Source organism: Zootermopsis nevadensis, unplaced genomic scaffold (genome assembly GCF_977971745.1).
Source record: "Zootermopsis nevadensis isolate Lab colony 2312 unplaced genomic scaffold, Znev_1.0 Znev_ptg000002l, whole genome shotgun sequence".
NCBI lineage: Eukaryota > Metazoa > Arthropoda > Insecta > Blattodea > Termopsidae > Zootermopsis > Zootermopsis nevadensis.
The window spans coordinates 14,050,873-14,065,881 of NW_028259134.1; the positions used below are offsets into that span (position 1 = coordinate 14,050,873).

Below are 15,009 nucleotides of genomic sequence, written 5' to 3' on the forward strand. Positions count from 1 at the left end.
TCTAACTTAGCACATCATTAACAGTACCAAAATGGCGGCTTTAACACTTGATGGAGGCAGCAAGGACCTCTGAAACGTAGGTAAACTTCTGCCAGAATACACGGCGCTACAACCCAGAAGACAGCTGTCTTAAATGAAAGAGGTTTGTATGGTCGGACATGTAACTCGCATTGAGGAAACAAGTTTTTACGCGAAGTTTCGCTGCTGGCATCTAATTGAACGTGTTCTTTATTTTTAATATAATGTTGTTTAGGGAATTTGCATTAACTAGGTTTGGTGGGTTGGATATGTAGTACCAATAATAATACACATGAGAGAAGAAATTGCACACTTTTAATACTGTTAAGGATTTTTTAAACGAGATTGGATGGTTCGGATGTTTAAAGCTCAAACCCCTTGTGAAAAACAAGAAATCTTTACGAAATTTTGGTTTTTAGGTAAGAAAATAAAGATTGAAACCTGTAAAAATATGTGTCTGCGCAATTGGTGATCGGATTGCTTTTTAGGAGTTCGTTCTTCGACCTTCTGGTGTGCTACACAAGAAAAGGGACACGCAGCTGTCATGAGTCCCTCTGCAAACGTTTTCCGATCATTTACTTTTGAGGGAGGAAAACACCGGTGTCACTAGACAGACAGATGGGGCTAAAGACCACGCTAGGCGTCACCAAGGTGGCATTCTCATTTTTCTGTCCGATCGTTCTGTTTGTGGTCCACCCTCATCGCTTACCCGCCGTTTGGTTGCTTTGATTGGAGTCAAAGCCAAGGAAAAGCGAATGGCTAGAATACGTGGGGATGGAAAGGGCACATGTCTCATAAACCAGACTTTCGTAAAAAGAAAAAAAAATTATTCATAATGTTTCAGTGTTCAAATATCTTGTACTTTGTTCCTCAAGTCGCTGTTTGCGAGACTTTTTTAATGCAAATGCATTCCTACTTCCTTGTCTGTAATTCTCTTCATTTGAAAGAACGTTATAACGAAAGGTGACATTACTAAACACATGTGACATAGAGATCGCATATAAACATGCACAAAACAGGAAGACTGGTAAATTGTAAAAGAGCGTAAGGATGCCGCACGACTCTTTGAATAATTCAGTAAGAGTTATGAATAGATCGACACCTGCAAATTCCCAGGGTGTATAGGCCTACAGCATACACACCGTATGTATACATAACTGCATTGAAATACAGTTCAAAACTAATCATGTATTGTAGACAATGCATATGAGTTGTGGCGGTTCGGTCAGTAATGTGAATGGTTACTGGATGAATGGACAGGGTTCAACTCGTGGAAGAGGCAGGAATATTTATCTTCGCCACCCCATTCACATCGGCTGTCGAGTCCACCCGGTTTCAAAAACACTGTATGGGGAGTAAAACAGCCGAGGCATGAAGCTGGTCATTCAGCTTCATCTAGCGCTCTTCTCTAGAATGCGTGCGTTACCTTAACTCCCCCTATACTCCATGGTGAGGTGCAGTCATAAGGAGACCTCGCAATATACAGAATGATCCAAAGTAGTTGTACAATATGTAAGCGGGTGAATGCATTGACAAGTTGATAGTCTCTCAGTTAAATGAGCGGCATTTTGTGGAATACGAATGTTCATTGCCGTATTTGACAGTGACCCGCCACCGAAGTTTTCAGCGTTATGATTTTAATTCAGTTGTTTTAACTGACGTACAAAGAGTCTTCTAAAGTAATGGAAAAATAATACGTCCAGTTATGTTATTTGCGGTTGCATTTCGTGTTGGCAATATCGAATTCACAGCTTTTTAAGTCAATAAGCAGCCCGCCATTGCCAATGTTTGATTGAAACGTCAAAATGAAAGGGCTTTTTGTTTCCCCGATTATGATGAATATCGAAGATTGAAGGAATTTGAATGCACAGTACCTAGGTGGATATTTGGACCTAATAGCAAGGAGTAAATATAAATTAATAACACAGAACATTGCGATTTATTCTCTGAAATTATGAATGGGATTGTTATCCTCTGAAGCCAAAGCTCAGTCCTTAGCGTAAAGAGGACACAAAGATCAGTTGGTTAACGTCGTTGAAAGAAATAGTCCCTGAGAATTGTACGAAGCATATAAATACAAAATTCTGTGTAACTTATTGTTGAAGCATGTGGTACAAATAGTTACCTTTGAATTTTAAACGGGTTAAGTCGCTCAGCTTCAGGCTGGCGGTGTTGCATGGATATTGGAAACAAGTAATGCATACAGATTTTTGTTGCAAACCTTGCTGTATGAGACCGTTACAGGATTAGTTATGTGTGGTGATTTGAACTGGTTCTTGATACGCCAAATGACGGGTTCTCTTTCAAGGGCTGGGTTTCATATTGAAACAAGATTTCTCGAATGCTAAAACTACTCGCGAATGTTCTGTATCATGTCGTTTCTTAGTCAAGGTCGAATGGTTTTGCTGTCGGGACTGGTGGCAGAACATCTTACAGTTTCGGGAGTCAGGAGAGCCAGGTACTCGTAGGCTGTTTGTAAGAAATCAAATTCTGTGTGGATTACTCGGAGTGCAAAAGTAATGTAAAGAAAACGCGAAGGCTCGTTAAAGGAAGTAAATGATGAACTACTGGCCAACGGAAATACGATGCAGAGTTAACAGATATCATTTTTATTTCCCTGACATCTCTCTCCTTCCCTTTGGATGCGTTTGAAATCAGCCCATATTCCCTTACTATTTATTTAGTATTCTGTCTGACGACAGGTCCATATGAACAGGAGCCTTCCATCCTTTTCTCGGACTGGGACCTGTTCATATACGTTCTTGGCAGATGATCCAGAATTGGTTTGCCATTGCCTTCTTCTGTGTGTGAATGGAGTAATTGTTGGGATGCCACGGAGAAACCGGGGAAGCCCCCGGAGGAAAACTCCGTGTTGCCTAGACCACGACCTTTCCCAACACAAGTTATAAATTCGGGCACCGCCGGGAATCGAACCCGAGACCCCAGGATTACAAGGCCAGCGTTCTAACCGCTAGACCACCGTGGCGTTTTATTCCCGTACTATAGTACATATTTGACGTCACTGCTGTGTTCAGGTGGTCTCTGGGCTCCGGCCTCAAAATTCCGGGTAGTCGATATTTTTATTATTGATGTCCGAAATGAATTAATTCTGAAGTAGGTTTGGCTTCCGATCGCATGACATCGATACATTATTTCATGGCAGTTGTACCCGTTGGTTTAAAACTTATTGAATACGAACAGGTCAGACGCACTCACTAAGACATATCATTCAATCTTTATGAAATAAGGGAAGTAAGCTTGTGGTAGAGAATACTGTGATGAATTGCTCCATAAAACAGTTTTTATTTAAGATACGTGCGCCTGCGTATTGAATGATCATGTGAAGCTGAAAAGTGAACGGAGAAATCAGAACATCGCGTGAACGAAAGTGAAGTTTAACTGCCCCCATCATCGGGATTCCTGAGAGACAAAAAGTTTTTCTGAAATGTTTTTTTCATTATCTACCGGAATACGCTTTGCTACATCCTTGAAGACTGCGATGTTCATTCTCGTCGCCGCGATAACCTAACATCGCACCTAAGTGTCTTACTGTGTGTTAAACGTGTTAAGTGTGTTCCGTGTGCGGAGAACCGGCACTTGGTGGAACAGTCCTCGCACGCTCTTTCCGTTTGATGGCTGTAATGCTATTACCAGTTTCACTAGCATGTGTCCAGTGTGAGAGTGCTTCTCGAATAGGATGAACCTGTGGCAGCGGCTAAACAGCTAGTGGAACACTACACTTTGTTCCCAAATGCGTTTCTTTTCTTCGATTATTACTGCTGCATATCGTACGGTTGTATAGGCAACAGATATTCGACAAGGTTAATGTTTTCACAACTGATAATATCATCACTACCACTTGTGCTTTGGTGGAGGAAGGGTGTTTCTTCTGTCATTGTCTTCAGGCATTTCATAGTTTGTAGGATTTCAGGTTCGTACATCGTTCGAGTACGATGTTGGTTGTCTTCTGGGTTGTAATGTGTGTAGTCTGGTAGAAGTTTCAGAGACCTTTTCTGTATAGCCCTGATGATGGAGGCAGCAAGGATTTTTGAGACGTCGGTACTTCTAACAGACCACATGGCGCTACAACCCAGAAGACAGCCATTTTAATTTCACAGTTTTATTTCTCTTGAATTGAATAAAATTTTCATTATTGAATTTTATGTTATCAAAGATGAAGATGTCGATCGTGGTCTTCGCAGTTCGAAAACACCACAGACAATTTTAATTATTGGATTTTTTATTTTCTTCATAAGTTGCTGATTTTGTTCAAATGCATTAAATGCTGATAGGATACCAATTCATGTGCAATACACATAGATCATTGTTTAAACTTTGATCGCGTTCCTGAGGTCAGATAATGTTAAATGGCTTTGGCCTTTTGCCATTATATTGTAGTGATCACTCAATACAATCTCTCTGAGAATCCCTGAAACATGGCATTTGTTTTGTGTTGCCGCTGTGTGTATTGATAAGGCTCGGTCTATAGAAAGCTATTTAATTGAAATCTCAAGTACCGTAAAGTCGAGAGCAACTATAATTAAACTCCTTATCAGTGGACAAGAAATAATACGCATGTGTTGAAAAGGGTTGCATGTATGGTTGACTGGTTTATTTTACTACTTTGGATGTTTTTAGATATAAAGTTTTGAAAAAGTTTTATTAATATTTAAGTGCCTTAGTTGAAGATGTTATCGAACCTGTCAATTATGGCAACATTAAGATGTGGCACGGTGGTCTAGCTGTTTGAACGCTGGCATTGTAATCCTGGGGTCTCGGGTTCAATTCCCGGCGGTGCCCGAATTTATAACTTGTGTTGGGCAAGGCCGTGGTCTAGGCAACACGGGGTTTTCCTCCGGGGGCTTCCAACAATTACTCCATTCACACACAGAAGAAGGCAATGGCAAACCAATTCTGGATCATCTGCCAAGAACGTATATGAACAGGTCCCAGTCCGAGAAAAGGATGGAAGGATCCTGTTCATATGGACCTGTCGTCAGACAGAACACTAAATAATATAATAAATAAATAAGTTAACTGCGTCGGGCGCTGTGAGGTTGTGACGAGTTGTTAATTATTCGAAACGAGCTTTTGTTTCGTGAGTTCATAACAAATATCAGACACATTCCTATATCACACTGCAGATGAAATCATAAAAATTCCCAAAGAACTGTTGAGTGGAAAATATAAAACAACGTATCGAGAAAAAATGGTGGAACCTCCATCATCCAGACTAATAAGTCACTTCTGACTCTACTCTGCTATTCTGGGATTGTACTATCAAGATATCTTTAGAGGTTCTGGCCGCTTCAAGGTCGTGCTAATGGGTGTTCCACTGACTGTTAAGAAAACATCGGTAGAGTAATGCCCTCCCTCTTCTGACTTACTGTGAATTATCTTGTTAAACTTTTGTATTTTGGTGTTGCCAGTTTATATAGGTCTGTGCTAAAAGTCCTGAATTTTATACATCCGGTCAGACCCGTTCCAAGTCCATGTGTATGGAATTTACGTGCTTGAAATTGAGCAGGTAGGTGCGGTGAGGTGATGTGGGGTAGCTATAGACAAGGGTGTTACCACAAGGCACGGCTCTCTTGATACATGGCTTGATCACTTGTTTCAGGCTGAAACTGGAGTGTGAGAAACTTGCAAGCGAGAAGACCGAGATGCAACGCCACTACGTCATGGTGAGTACTGCTGTAATTTAATCAGGGGTGCCAACACACAAGACATATCGTCACAGTAATTAAATCATAATAAAAAGTTGTGGCTGCGAAAGGGCGAGAAAGCTGAAGGAGGGTTGTTCAAATACGCTTGGAGAAGTCTGTAAAAGGAAACAAGGCAGTGCCGCGTGTATACGTTGTGCTCGTAACCATGCGAAATGCCTCGTGGCACATAAAACATGTATAATATAGGTTCCAAAATATCATTGTAATTCATGAAGAATAATGAGTTGTAGCGTGTTAGGTTATTATGGACCTATTTTTCATGTAACGTGTTAGGTATAACCATTGTCGAACAGTCTTTGGTTTAAGCCTTTGTAGTCGAAGCTTGTCAAAATAATATAAAAAAATAGTTCCTACCTCAAATAAAATGCGTCTCCATTACAAAGACAAATTGCTTAGTGCTGTCTAAGGAAATAATTGTAGTTTACTTAATCGCATGAAACCCATAAATACACTGTCAACATAATGCGCAGTCATTAATTGATAAAGCAAGTGATATATGTGGATATCACTGAGATATAAAGGTTATCATGTTCGTATTTATCAGTTGAGTCTTTCTTATGTGATGGCTGTAATCGGCATCGAAGTATTTTTCGTGTAACGTGTTACGTTTAATTGATTACAACCTATTTATCGTGTAACATGTTACGTGTATCGATCTTTGTTTCGTGTAAAGTGTAACATACGAGGCGCGTCCCAAAAGTAAGTTTCCCACTCGTCCCACAGCTAGCAAACCTTATATTGCGCGAAGCGACTGTGCGTACGTGATAGAGCAATGACGTAGCATGGCGCATGCACTAACGGTACTTCCCGCGTTCTCACAATAGCATCGTTGCAGCTGTTGAAGATGGAGGTTCTTATTCCAGCTCCCGCCGACTGTGAAGTGCGGTAAGTGATAACGCTAGGCCGCACACGGCTCGACGGACAGCAAGTCTCCTGCAGGAGTTCAGCTGGGAGGTGTTTAATCATCCACCCTACAGCCCGGACCTCGCTCCCAGTGATTTCCATCTTTTCCTACACCTCAAGAAATTCCTGTCCGGTCAGCGTCAGCGTTTTGAGAATGACAGAGAGGCGGAGATGGTTGTCACACAGTGGTTCCAATCCCAGGCGGCAGACTTCTACGACACAGGTATTCAAAAGTTGGTCCCACGGTATGACAAATGTCTCAATTCCGGTGGCGAATATGTTGAAAAATAGCTGGACACTTGCTGTATCTGTTGCAATAAATATTTCCATGAAACTGTGTTTTGTTTCTGTAAACGGCCCCAGGGAAACTTACTTTAAGGACGAGCCTCGTATTAGGTGTAATCAGTATCGATCTATTTTGTATAACGCGTAACATGTTAGGTGTAGTCATTATCGATCTGTTTCGTATAACGTGTTAGGTTTGGTATGCATCATTGTTAATGTAAGTAGATCGTACAGGACATTAAGTAGTGAAAGGTGCACAGAATGATGGCGCACTTGTAAGTAGATGGTCTCTCTGAAATTGGAGACATTCTACACGACGCCAAAACACAGATAAACATCATCCTTACCGCCGTGTAAACCTCATCTCACACAAACATCAATAGTTTTGTCTTAGTGTTGGTAGCACAAGAAGTGTTTCTTACCTACTTTAAGTCTTTCATTGTGCGTATTGGCAGTTGTCAGATCAAGTCACTGAACTTACGTGCATAAGTTAACTTGATGAATTGTTCTGATATTGCAGTTATTTTGCTTCAAATTATGCGTATCTTCCTGATATTTTAAGTGCTCACGGAGACGAGGGTGAAGATTCCTGTCTTCTGGTTCTGGGTTGTTCCTTGTAGACAACTGGTGGAAGTTGTCCATCGTGTTAGAGGTTTTTGCTGCCGCCATCATCAGGTTGGTGATGGCGGTAGGAAGTACCTCTGGATCGTCGGTAAACTCCTACCAGACTACTTAGTGCCACAAACTAGCTCTTCCTTCACTTACACAGCCATTTCATCATGATATGTAACGAAGCCAGTACTGTAAAATATTCCGCCGAGTACCACAGGCTTATGATTTCTTTTACGGATTCGAAGCAGAATGCCTACTTGGCCTGTATTTTGTCGTGGGTCTGAAAGAAATAGGGTGTGGACAGGATCCATGTAGCTCCGGATAGAGACAATTGGCGGACTTTGTGAGAACGGAATGATCCTTCGTGTTCCATAAAATACGGACAATTTCTTGATCGGTTGAACGTAAGCGTCTGAATTAAATAGAATAGTTCTTCTCCATGTAGTTAAAAAAAGAATTGCCCATTGCGGGAGTGAAACATCTCTCGATTACTTGCCGTTCATTGTCGACATTTGGTGGAAGATTAGATCATTGGTCTACCCACACGTATTTCCCGTCGTGCGGTGTGCTGTAGTTAATTATAACTTGTGCTGTGTAACGCGTTGTGAAGTTGTGATAAGCTACAGGGTTGTGGTATCGAATGTCATGGTGTAGGTAGGATTCGTGTTTCGTATTTAGGAGGTCCCAGTATCGAATCACGTCTCGTTGGAGTGCCGTCCCGGAGGATTTGCTGTGTCATTGCAGGTCAGCGTCGGAGTAGTACCTGTAAATGAGTAAAGTATCTATCGTTCCAAATCCTTGCCTGTTCACTCTTCATGGCTTATCTTGCAATCTCATTCGACAGTGTTAAACCTCTGCAGTTGAGACAGTGTCTGTGAATAATTTAAGTCATTTATGAGCGGTGAATCCTTGTCGGGCGATCGGGGAAAAGTTGGGAATCAGGTTGATTGCCAAAGAAGATGTAATTGCATTTGGTTGGCATGACAGCATCAAAACCTGTATTGTGTGTTTATAAGGATAATTAATCCAACCGATAATTTAAAATCAGAGATTTCCTAAGATGAGTGTTTTAGAAAAGCCCCTTCCAAATTATTAAAGATATGCTGCTGTAGCTATTTAATTTGAAATTGTGATATAATGTATAACATGCGATGTTATAATTCGTTTAATTAACCCTGAACGTATGCAAACTCTCCACACCCTTCAAATTACACTGCCGTATCCACAAGTCTTGTGGCAAGATAGGAGCTACGTGCTGTGATATGACTTGTGATATTGACTTAAAATTGATATTATTTAGGTATCGCTCACCGATCTACGCCTACGTTTTAAGTTAAAAGATAATTTTTGTTACAGAATTTAAAGTTATTTAAACTAATGTCGTAACAGCTACAATCAGATCCCAGAAAACTGGAAAGATTTTTCTCGCGACTGCTGGCCTATATCATAATTTTCATAGTGTACAATTACATTTTCATTCCACACAAAATAACACTTCACACCAATCTTATACAATTAATCCTTCCTTATGTTTCTCGAGAACAATATTGAAGCTGTCCACGTAAAATTGTACCGGTGAAACCCGTGACCTTACACGGCACTGCGACATAAGTCTCCAACTTGTTCCAACAAATAATACCAGTTTTAAGATGATTTAAGTTTAGTTTTTTTATCTTCTTTTATGTTAACTTTTGAAGAGAACTCTTAACTACACCCACATACCAATAGGAAGCCCATAATTTTTTTCTGTGTAAAGCTGACGTTTTGGATTCTCGGTGAAGCTAAAACCAGCATACGAGTATGTTTCGTTGAGCATCCTTGAAACTAAGAAAATCATCTGAAGATGATAACATAGGTCTGAACATGTAGTGGAGTGATTAACGTTTTAATAAAAATAAGGGTGAGTTGACGGTGATTTTTTATGATTCAAAACTATATTTGCTAGGTTATAGACGGTATTTAATAACATCAGAATGCATGTATTACAAATGAGGACGGACGAACTTAACAGGTCATTGACAAGAAATGTGTAGGCCTATTTGAGAGAACTGCTGAGCAGTGGTAACGCGGCTACATTTGCATTCGTGAGGTACACGGTTTGAATCTCAGTCCGGATTTCCGCATGATACGTTGTTAATCATTCAGTCTGCCAATTGAAATCGGGAGCGAGTTGCCATAACCTGTGTCGAGGTGCCGTTTCAGCTGTTGCTTTTGACCGAAGAGAACGTTTGGGAGTAGGCGTGGGGTGGGATTGGTTTCCGCCCTCTCGCTCGTTACTGCAACCGATGTGACTGCAGCAGTTGCTGGCTGCTGCTCTTCTGTCTTCCAGTGGATCGGCGAGTAACAATGGGTTGCCTAAGGCTTGGTTGGGTAGGGGAAGCCCATGCATGACATGTGACTGGCACACGCTCTCGTTGTCAATTACACGCTAATCAAACTAGAATTGGAGTACACGGTGACCCGTCTACACCTTGGCAGCACAGGCTCCATGTAGGAGTCGTCGTCGTAGGTTATTTAACGACGTTTGTGTAACTGGATATGTCATATAGGCGTATCGTCAATTGATATGATGCTTGTGAGAGGACTGGACGGGGTGTGGAAGGAAGCGGTCATCGTCTGTTTTAGTAAAGACCTGCTGTCCCATGAAATGATTTAAAAAAAACCGAAAAACCTCAGGAGTACCCGTCTCAGGACTGGTGTTTAAACCCGCGACATTCCGAATACGATGTAAGATGTTACTGCGTATGATTTGAGGTTTTCACGGCGGTGAGTATGAAGATTTCTGTCTTCTGGGTTGTTGCGCCGTGTAGTCGGTAGAAAATTACCGACGTTTCAGAGGTCCTTACTGTCTCCATCATCAAGGCGATCGCATCACGTCATAGTTTAGATAAAACATTAATGAGAAAGGGAAGGTAACATAATTCAAATAAGGGAGAATACCTTTCTGTGAATTATTTTAGAATAAGAGTAGAAATTTTCTCTCTTTCTTCTTTCATATTTTTTAGGCTTTTGTTATGTTTGTGAGCCATAATGGGATATTATGACGTTTTATTAGTGGATTCTAAATACGTGGTCTTTATTTATGTGCGTTTCTTTGTGATTCTGTTGTTTTTGCAACCATAATGTGAACCTGTGATGTTTTAATAGTGTTTCTAAGTTTAATCTCGATCATGTAACATCCATATTTCCGACTGCATAATAGGTGATACGTGGGTTCAAAATTTTTGAATAAATTAAAAATTAGGGGACAACAAAACAAAACTGGGCGTTAAAAATGTTTTACTCTGATTTTTAAGATCAACGTATCTGATTTAGTACAGAAAAATTCGTACTTCGTCCATGTTATCCACAAAAAGTAAACATTTATTGTTTTCTTTAGGCTATAATCTTTCTATACAACGTTGTGTGACCTATGAGGTTGGAAAAACGACGGTAAATAATCAAAGACTGACACCTGCGGTCCAAACACAATGCGTGTGAATTATTCAGTGCACTAAGCCAGCAATTGCATAACGTCTTTTAAGAAAACAGGACATGCCACGTGTGCTATAGATAATCAATAATTCATAGTTGTCAGAGGACCGTGCCCTCATATAACTCAACCTGATTCGTAGCAGTCGGGCGAAATACGGTGATGTTACTCGGGGTTATCAGATGACTGTTATTTCTCATTGATGCCATGGTTTATTTAACGATTCTGTGTCAGTTGCGTAGGTTATGTGACGTCGAATGAGAAATTAACGAAGGTTTCCCGTTACCTGCCAGTCATTGTAGCGGTGATCGGTCGAAGAGTTGTTGAGCATGAAAGGCCCGTTGAAATTGACCGGGGAATGATCTTGTACTTTTTTTCGTATCCTTTTGCTTCCTTAGTTTCATTTTATAGGAGCAGCACTTGTTTAGGAGAACATTTACCATCTGTGCTCTGTTGAGGATACGTATGGAGCGGAAATAAACACAGAGTAGGAATAAGGATGGGCAAATGACGTATGTATTTCACAGCCACACGACTGTTGTTGACTCTGAACCCATATGAACTCGATGACATTAGATTGACAGTGGTAAGGCAGGAGGCGAAGTACGTAAGTCTCTTTGGCTGAATTTCTTTCAAGCACTTGGTGTGGAAATATAGCGCCACTATAATGGGTGCTGTGAATAAACCGACTAAGAGCCATTTGCTAGATTGGTTGTATGTAGCCTTTCTAAAGACATTGTAATGGAGTATGGTAGCATTCAGAAATGAAGATATGGAATAAAGCGGAGGATGGAGGAAGGGATTAAAAAGAACGCCTGCTACAGTACGAAATAAAGACTGCATACGCTTGACTATTGTTATGCGGGACTGTATAACAAAGTTTCGATGGCATTAAACATTAATTCTGAAAAAATTGCCTGTCGGTCCAGTACACGTCTTTACACTCGTGTTATTATGGTGATTCTTGACTTAACCACGGTTTGAAAACTCCATTCGAAGGTTCCTGAATGTCCAGTCGATTTTGTTAATTATCTTGCTGGAAATACTAGTGAAATAAAAAGATACGTGTTGTTAAGGAAGCCTTGTCTGTTTTGTTCCAAAGATCTTATACTGGCAGATCGAAGTACGATTCCTAAACTGTTTGTTTTTTAAAGATAATTGTCAATTTAGATTTGTGAGAGTTCTGCATCTTTGACGTTCTGTTTCACATCTCGTAATAGTCCCTTTAAACACATGGCTGTAGGTTTTCTGCTAGGGGATTTCGTAACCGCCTCCTTGATTTATTGATTGTTGACTTAATAGGCCTTCATCAGATACTACGTCATTACGCACAGTGACTCCGTTGAATGTCTCCTTTCGTCTTGCTCAGTGGCAAAACGTACTTATGTAGTGCTCTTGCTTGTTTATTTGTTTATTGTAGATAACCAGGTTCGATTTTGTACCCAGATAGAGTCTACACTGACGGAAGTTTTTCGTGATTTTTCATATTCCCTCATGGTAACTCTGGTGCAGTTTTATAATATGTATACCACAACGGATCTTTTCATAATCACTTAACAGCATGTGATCACCAAGCAGCAGTTGCCTGTCAGCCTATATAAATACAATTTGTATTACCAGTAATGTATTAAAACGCTCACTTCAACATGAATTTCGTGTGTAAATTGTATAAACGTATTGTAAATTCACTAATCTGATTTACGAGCTCTTTCCGAGAAGTTTCTCTTTTCTTTTCGTAAACTCGTATGACCTGGCATCGGCTAACCGACGACATTTATCAACCTCGTTCCGTGCAAGTTAGTTGTAATTATTTGTACTCAGTGTTGGATTTAAATCACGTACGGAAAACCCTTTTACCTTAAGAATTTTCTGGCTGTTATGATTCCTGCCCGTACAGGCCTGTGCTATAACATTAATCTTTAAACTGACGAAGATTTTGATCTGTGGCGTTCAGTTACCTCGCGCCAGTTTCGCATTCACTTTGTGCATCGAGAGCAGTTAACTCAAAAGACAATTTTTTTAAACAAATTCGAAGCATTGCTGTGAACTCCTGATCACAGTCGACTTGAATAATTTGTATATGAAAAGAATTAGAGTGGGTGCCATTTAAATGCTTTATGCCAATCACAGAACTGTTTCGAAAACCCCGTCCCGCTCTCAGCCACGTGTCATTGGTATTTTATAGTTCAACGAACAGAACGTTGTAGATGCCCTCTCACAACGATTTGTTGATTTGTAATGCTACTGCGTTAGAGAGCATTGGTTCCCAGCTGATTGTCATATGCAAGGATCTACTTAGTGTTGAGACTTGTGTAATGAGTTACTGAAATTGGCGTATAAGAGACTTGGCCGCGCCATAGCTAAGGCGCTTAGACGTCGGCTTCCCATCGCTGGGGCCGTTTCAGGCCCTGGGCATCCCACGTATTCATCCAGTATCTTGATTTTACGCTGTCGACCATTAATTTACCAATGATAATACTCATCCATCATTCGCATCGTTGGGGACCGATACAGTGCATATCCATTGGGACCCAAGTACGAAGAGACTGGATAGAATTTCTCTGCATCCTCCGTTACACTCATGTCAAGGTCATCTTATCGCTAGGCCGTTGACGCGGGTTGTGCAGAAGCTGTATCCTACGCGGATGCTGGGAGTTCTAGTTGCGGAAACTGTTCCCTCTATTCCCAGTTCAGTGCATTCGTTAACCTGTAGGTTACTAACCCACTGAACGATCCAGTAAACCAAAGCGTGCCCATTGTTTGAGCTGACTCGGTTGGTTCGCTTGTTCTTACGGGTCGCGTTTTACTTTTCGTAAGCCTGCAGATCGTTTTGTGGCTGTGCCGTAGACTACATACCAGACACTTGAACATTCTGCACTAACTATCGCGCTTTTTATTCCGTATGATTTGTTTTTACAGGTGTTGATCTTGTTTGTTGCAGTAAGGAGCTCCGTACGTATCTTCTGATATGTTCGACGCGTAGTCTCTAGAAATTTGCCCGACGTTTTTGAGGTGCTTACCGCCTACATCGTTAGATTGATCATCCCCTTCATGATGGAGGCAGTGAGCGCCTCTGAAACGTCGGTCAGTTTCTTCTTTTCAGAAGACAGTCATCTTCATTCTTGCTTCAGTGAGAAACTGAAATCTCACCAGAATATCCACATTTCGAATTATTCACATAATATTTTTGGGATCATCAAAGGAAGGGTTAGAGTGGCAAGGCATACAGCACGGATGGGAGAGATGAGAAGTGTATGTAGGAGTTCAGTCGGAATGTCGGCATGGACATCTAAATGTAGACGGAAGAACAATATTAAAATGTATAATAAAGAAATAGGTTGGGTGAGTGCGAAATGTGTTCATATATCTCAGGACAGAGACCGGTGCTGTTTGTTTTTGATTACAACAATGAACTTTCAGGTCCCATAAAGGCGGGGACTTTGTTGACTAGGTGAGCAACTATTCGCTTCGCTTCTGTTCCGTGTAGCTAGTTGTTCTTGTGGGAGGATTTGTACACCCCTGCGCAGTGCAGATTTATTTTTTATTAATTTCGGTTTTCGCGTTTCTGTAATTGCAGATTCGTACCGCTTATCATGGATTTTTGATTTCCACGAGAGTCCGACCTGCTCCTGCACTTTGCACTCCCGTACACAGTGTATCAGTCGTTTTTCAGTCCTGTTGAGTTCGAGGTGTTTTCCTCGTTGTTTAGAGGTTTCGTACACGAGTTAACTTTCTCTACTCATGTTACATGTACATCCTTATAGCGTAGCTTGTCATATATTTTTATTCCTTCGTCGTAGACCCCTACAAAACGTAACGTGGCTTGTTTCCACACCTGTGAATTTCGGTTGTTGGTTGGTCGGTCGGTCGCCCCCCCCCCCCCCCCCCCCGCGAATTTTATTGTCGCGTCTGTGTTGCTGTTCGTACACCCCTGCAGAGGGTATCGTCGGGTTTACCTTCCCATGAGTCCCTTATTGACACTAGCCCAGTTCG

The 15,009-nt window shown here is 41.1% G+C and overlaps 1 protein-coding gene across 6 annotated transcripts in view; it reads left to right on the forward strand.

Annotated features, from left to right (window-relative positions):
* LOC110836620 (protein groucho-like) overlaps positions 1–15,009 on the forward strand; it is a 166,001-nt gene that overhangs the window by 72,396 nt on the left and 78,596 nt on the right. For all 6 annotated transcript variants that reach the window (XM_087350319.1, XM_022078017.2, XM_022078021.2 and 3 more), the window contains one exon: positions 5,639–5,702. In XM_087350319.1, the coding sequence (XP_087206445.1) occupies positions 5,639–5,702 (64 nt within the window). The remainder of the gene's footprint in view (positions 1–5,638; positions 5,703–15,009) is intronic.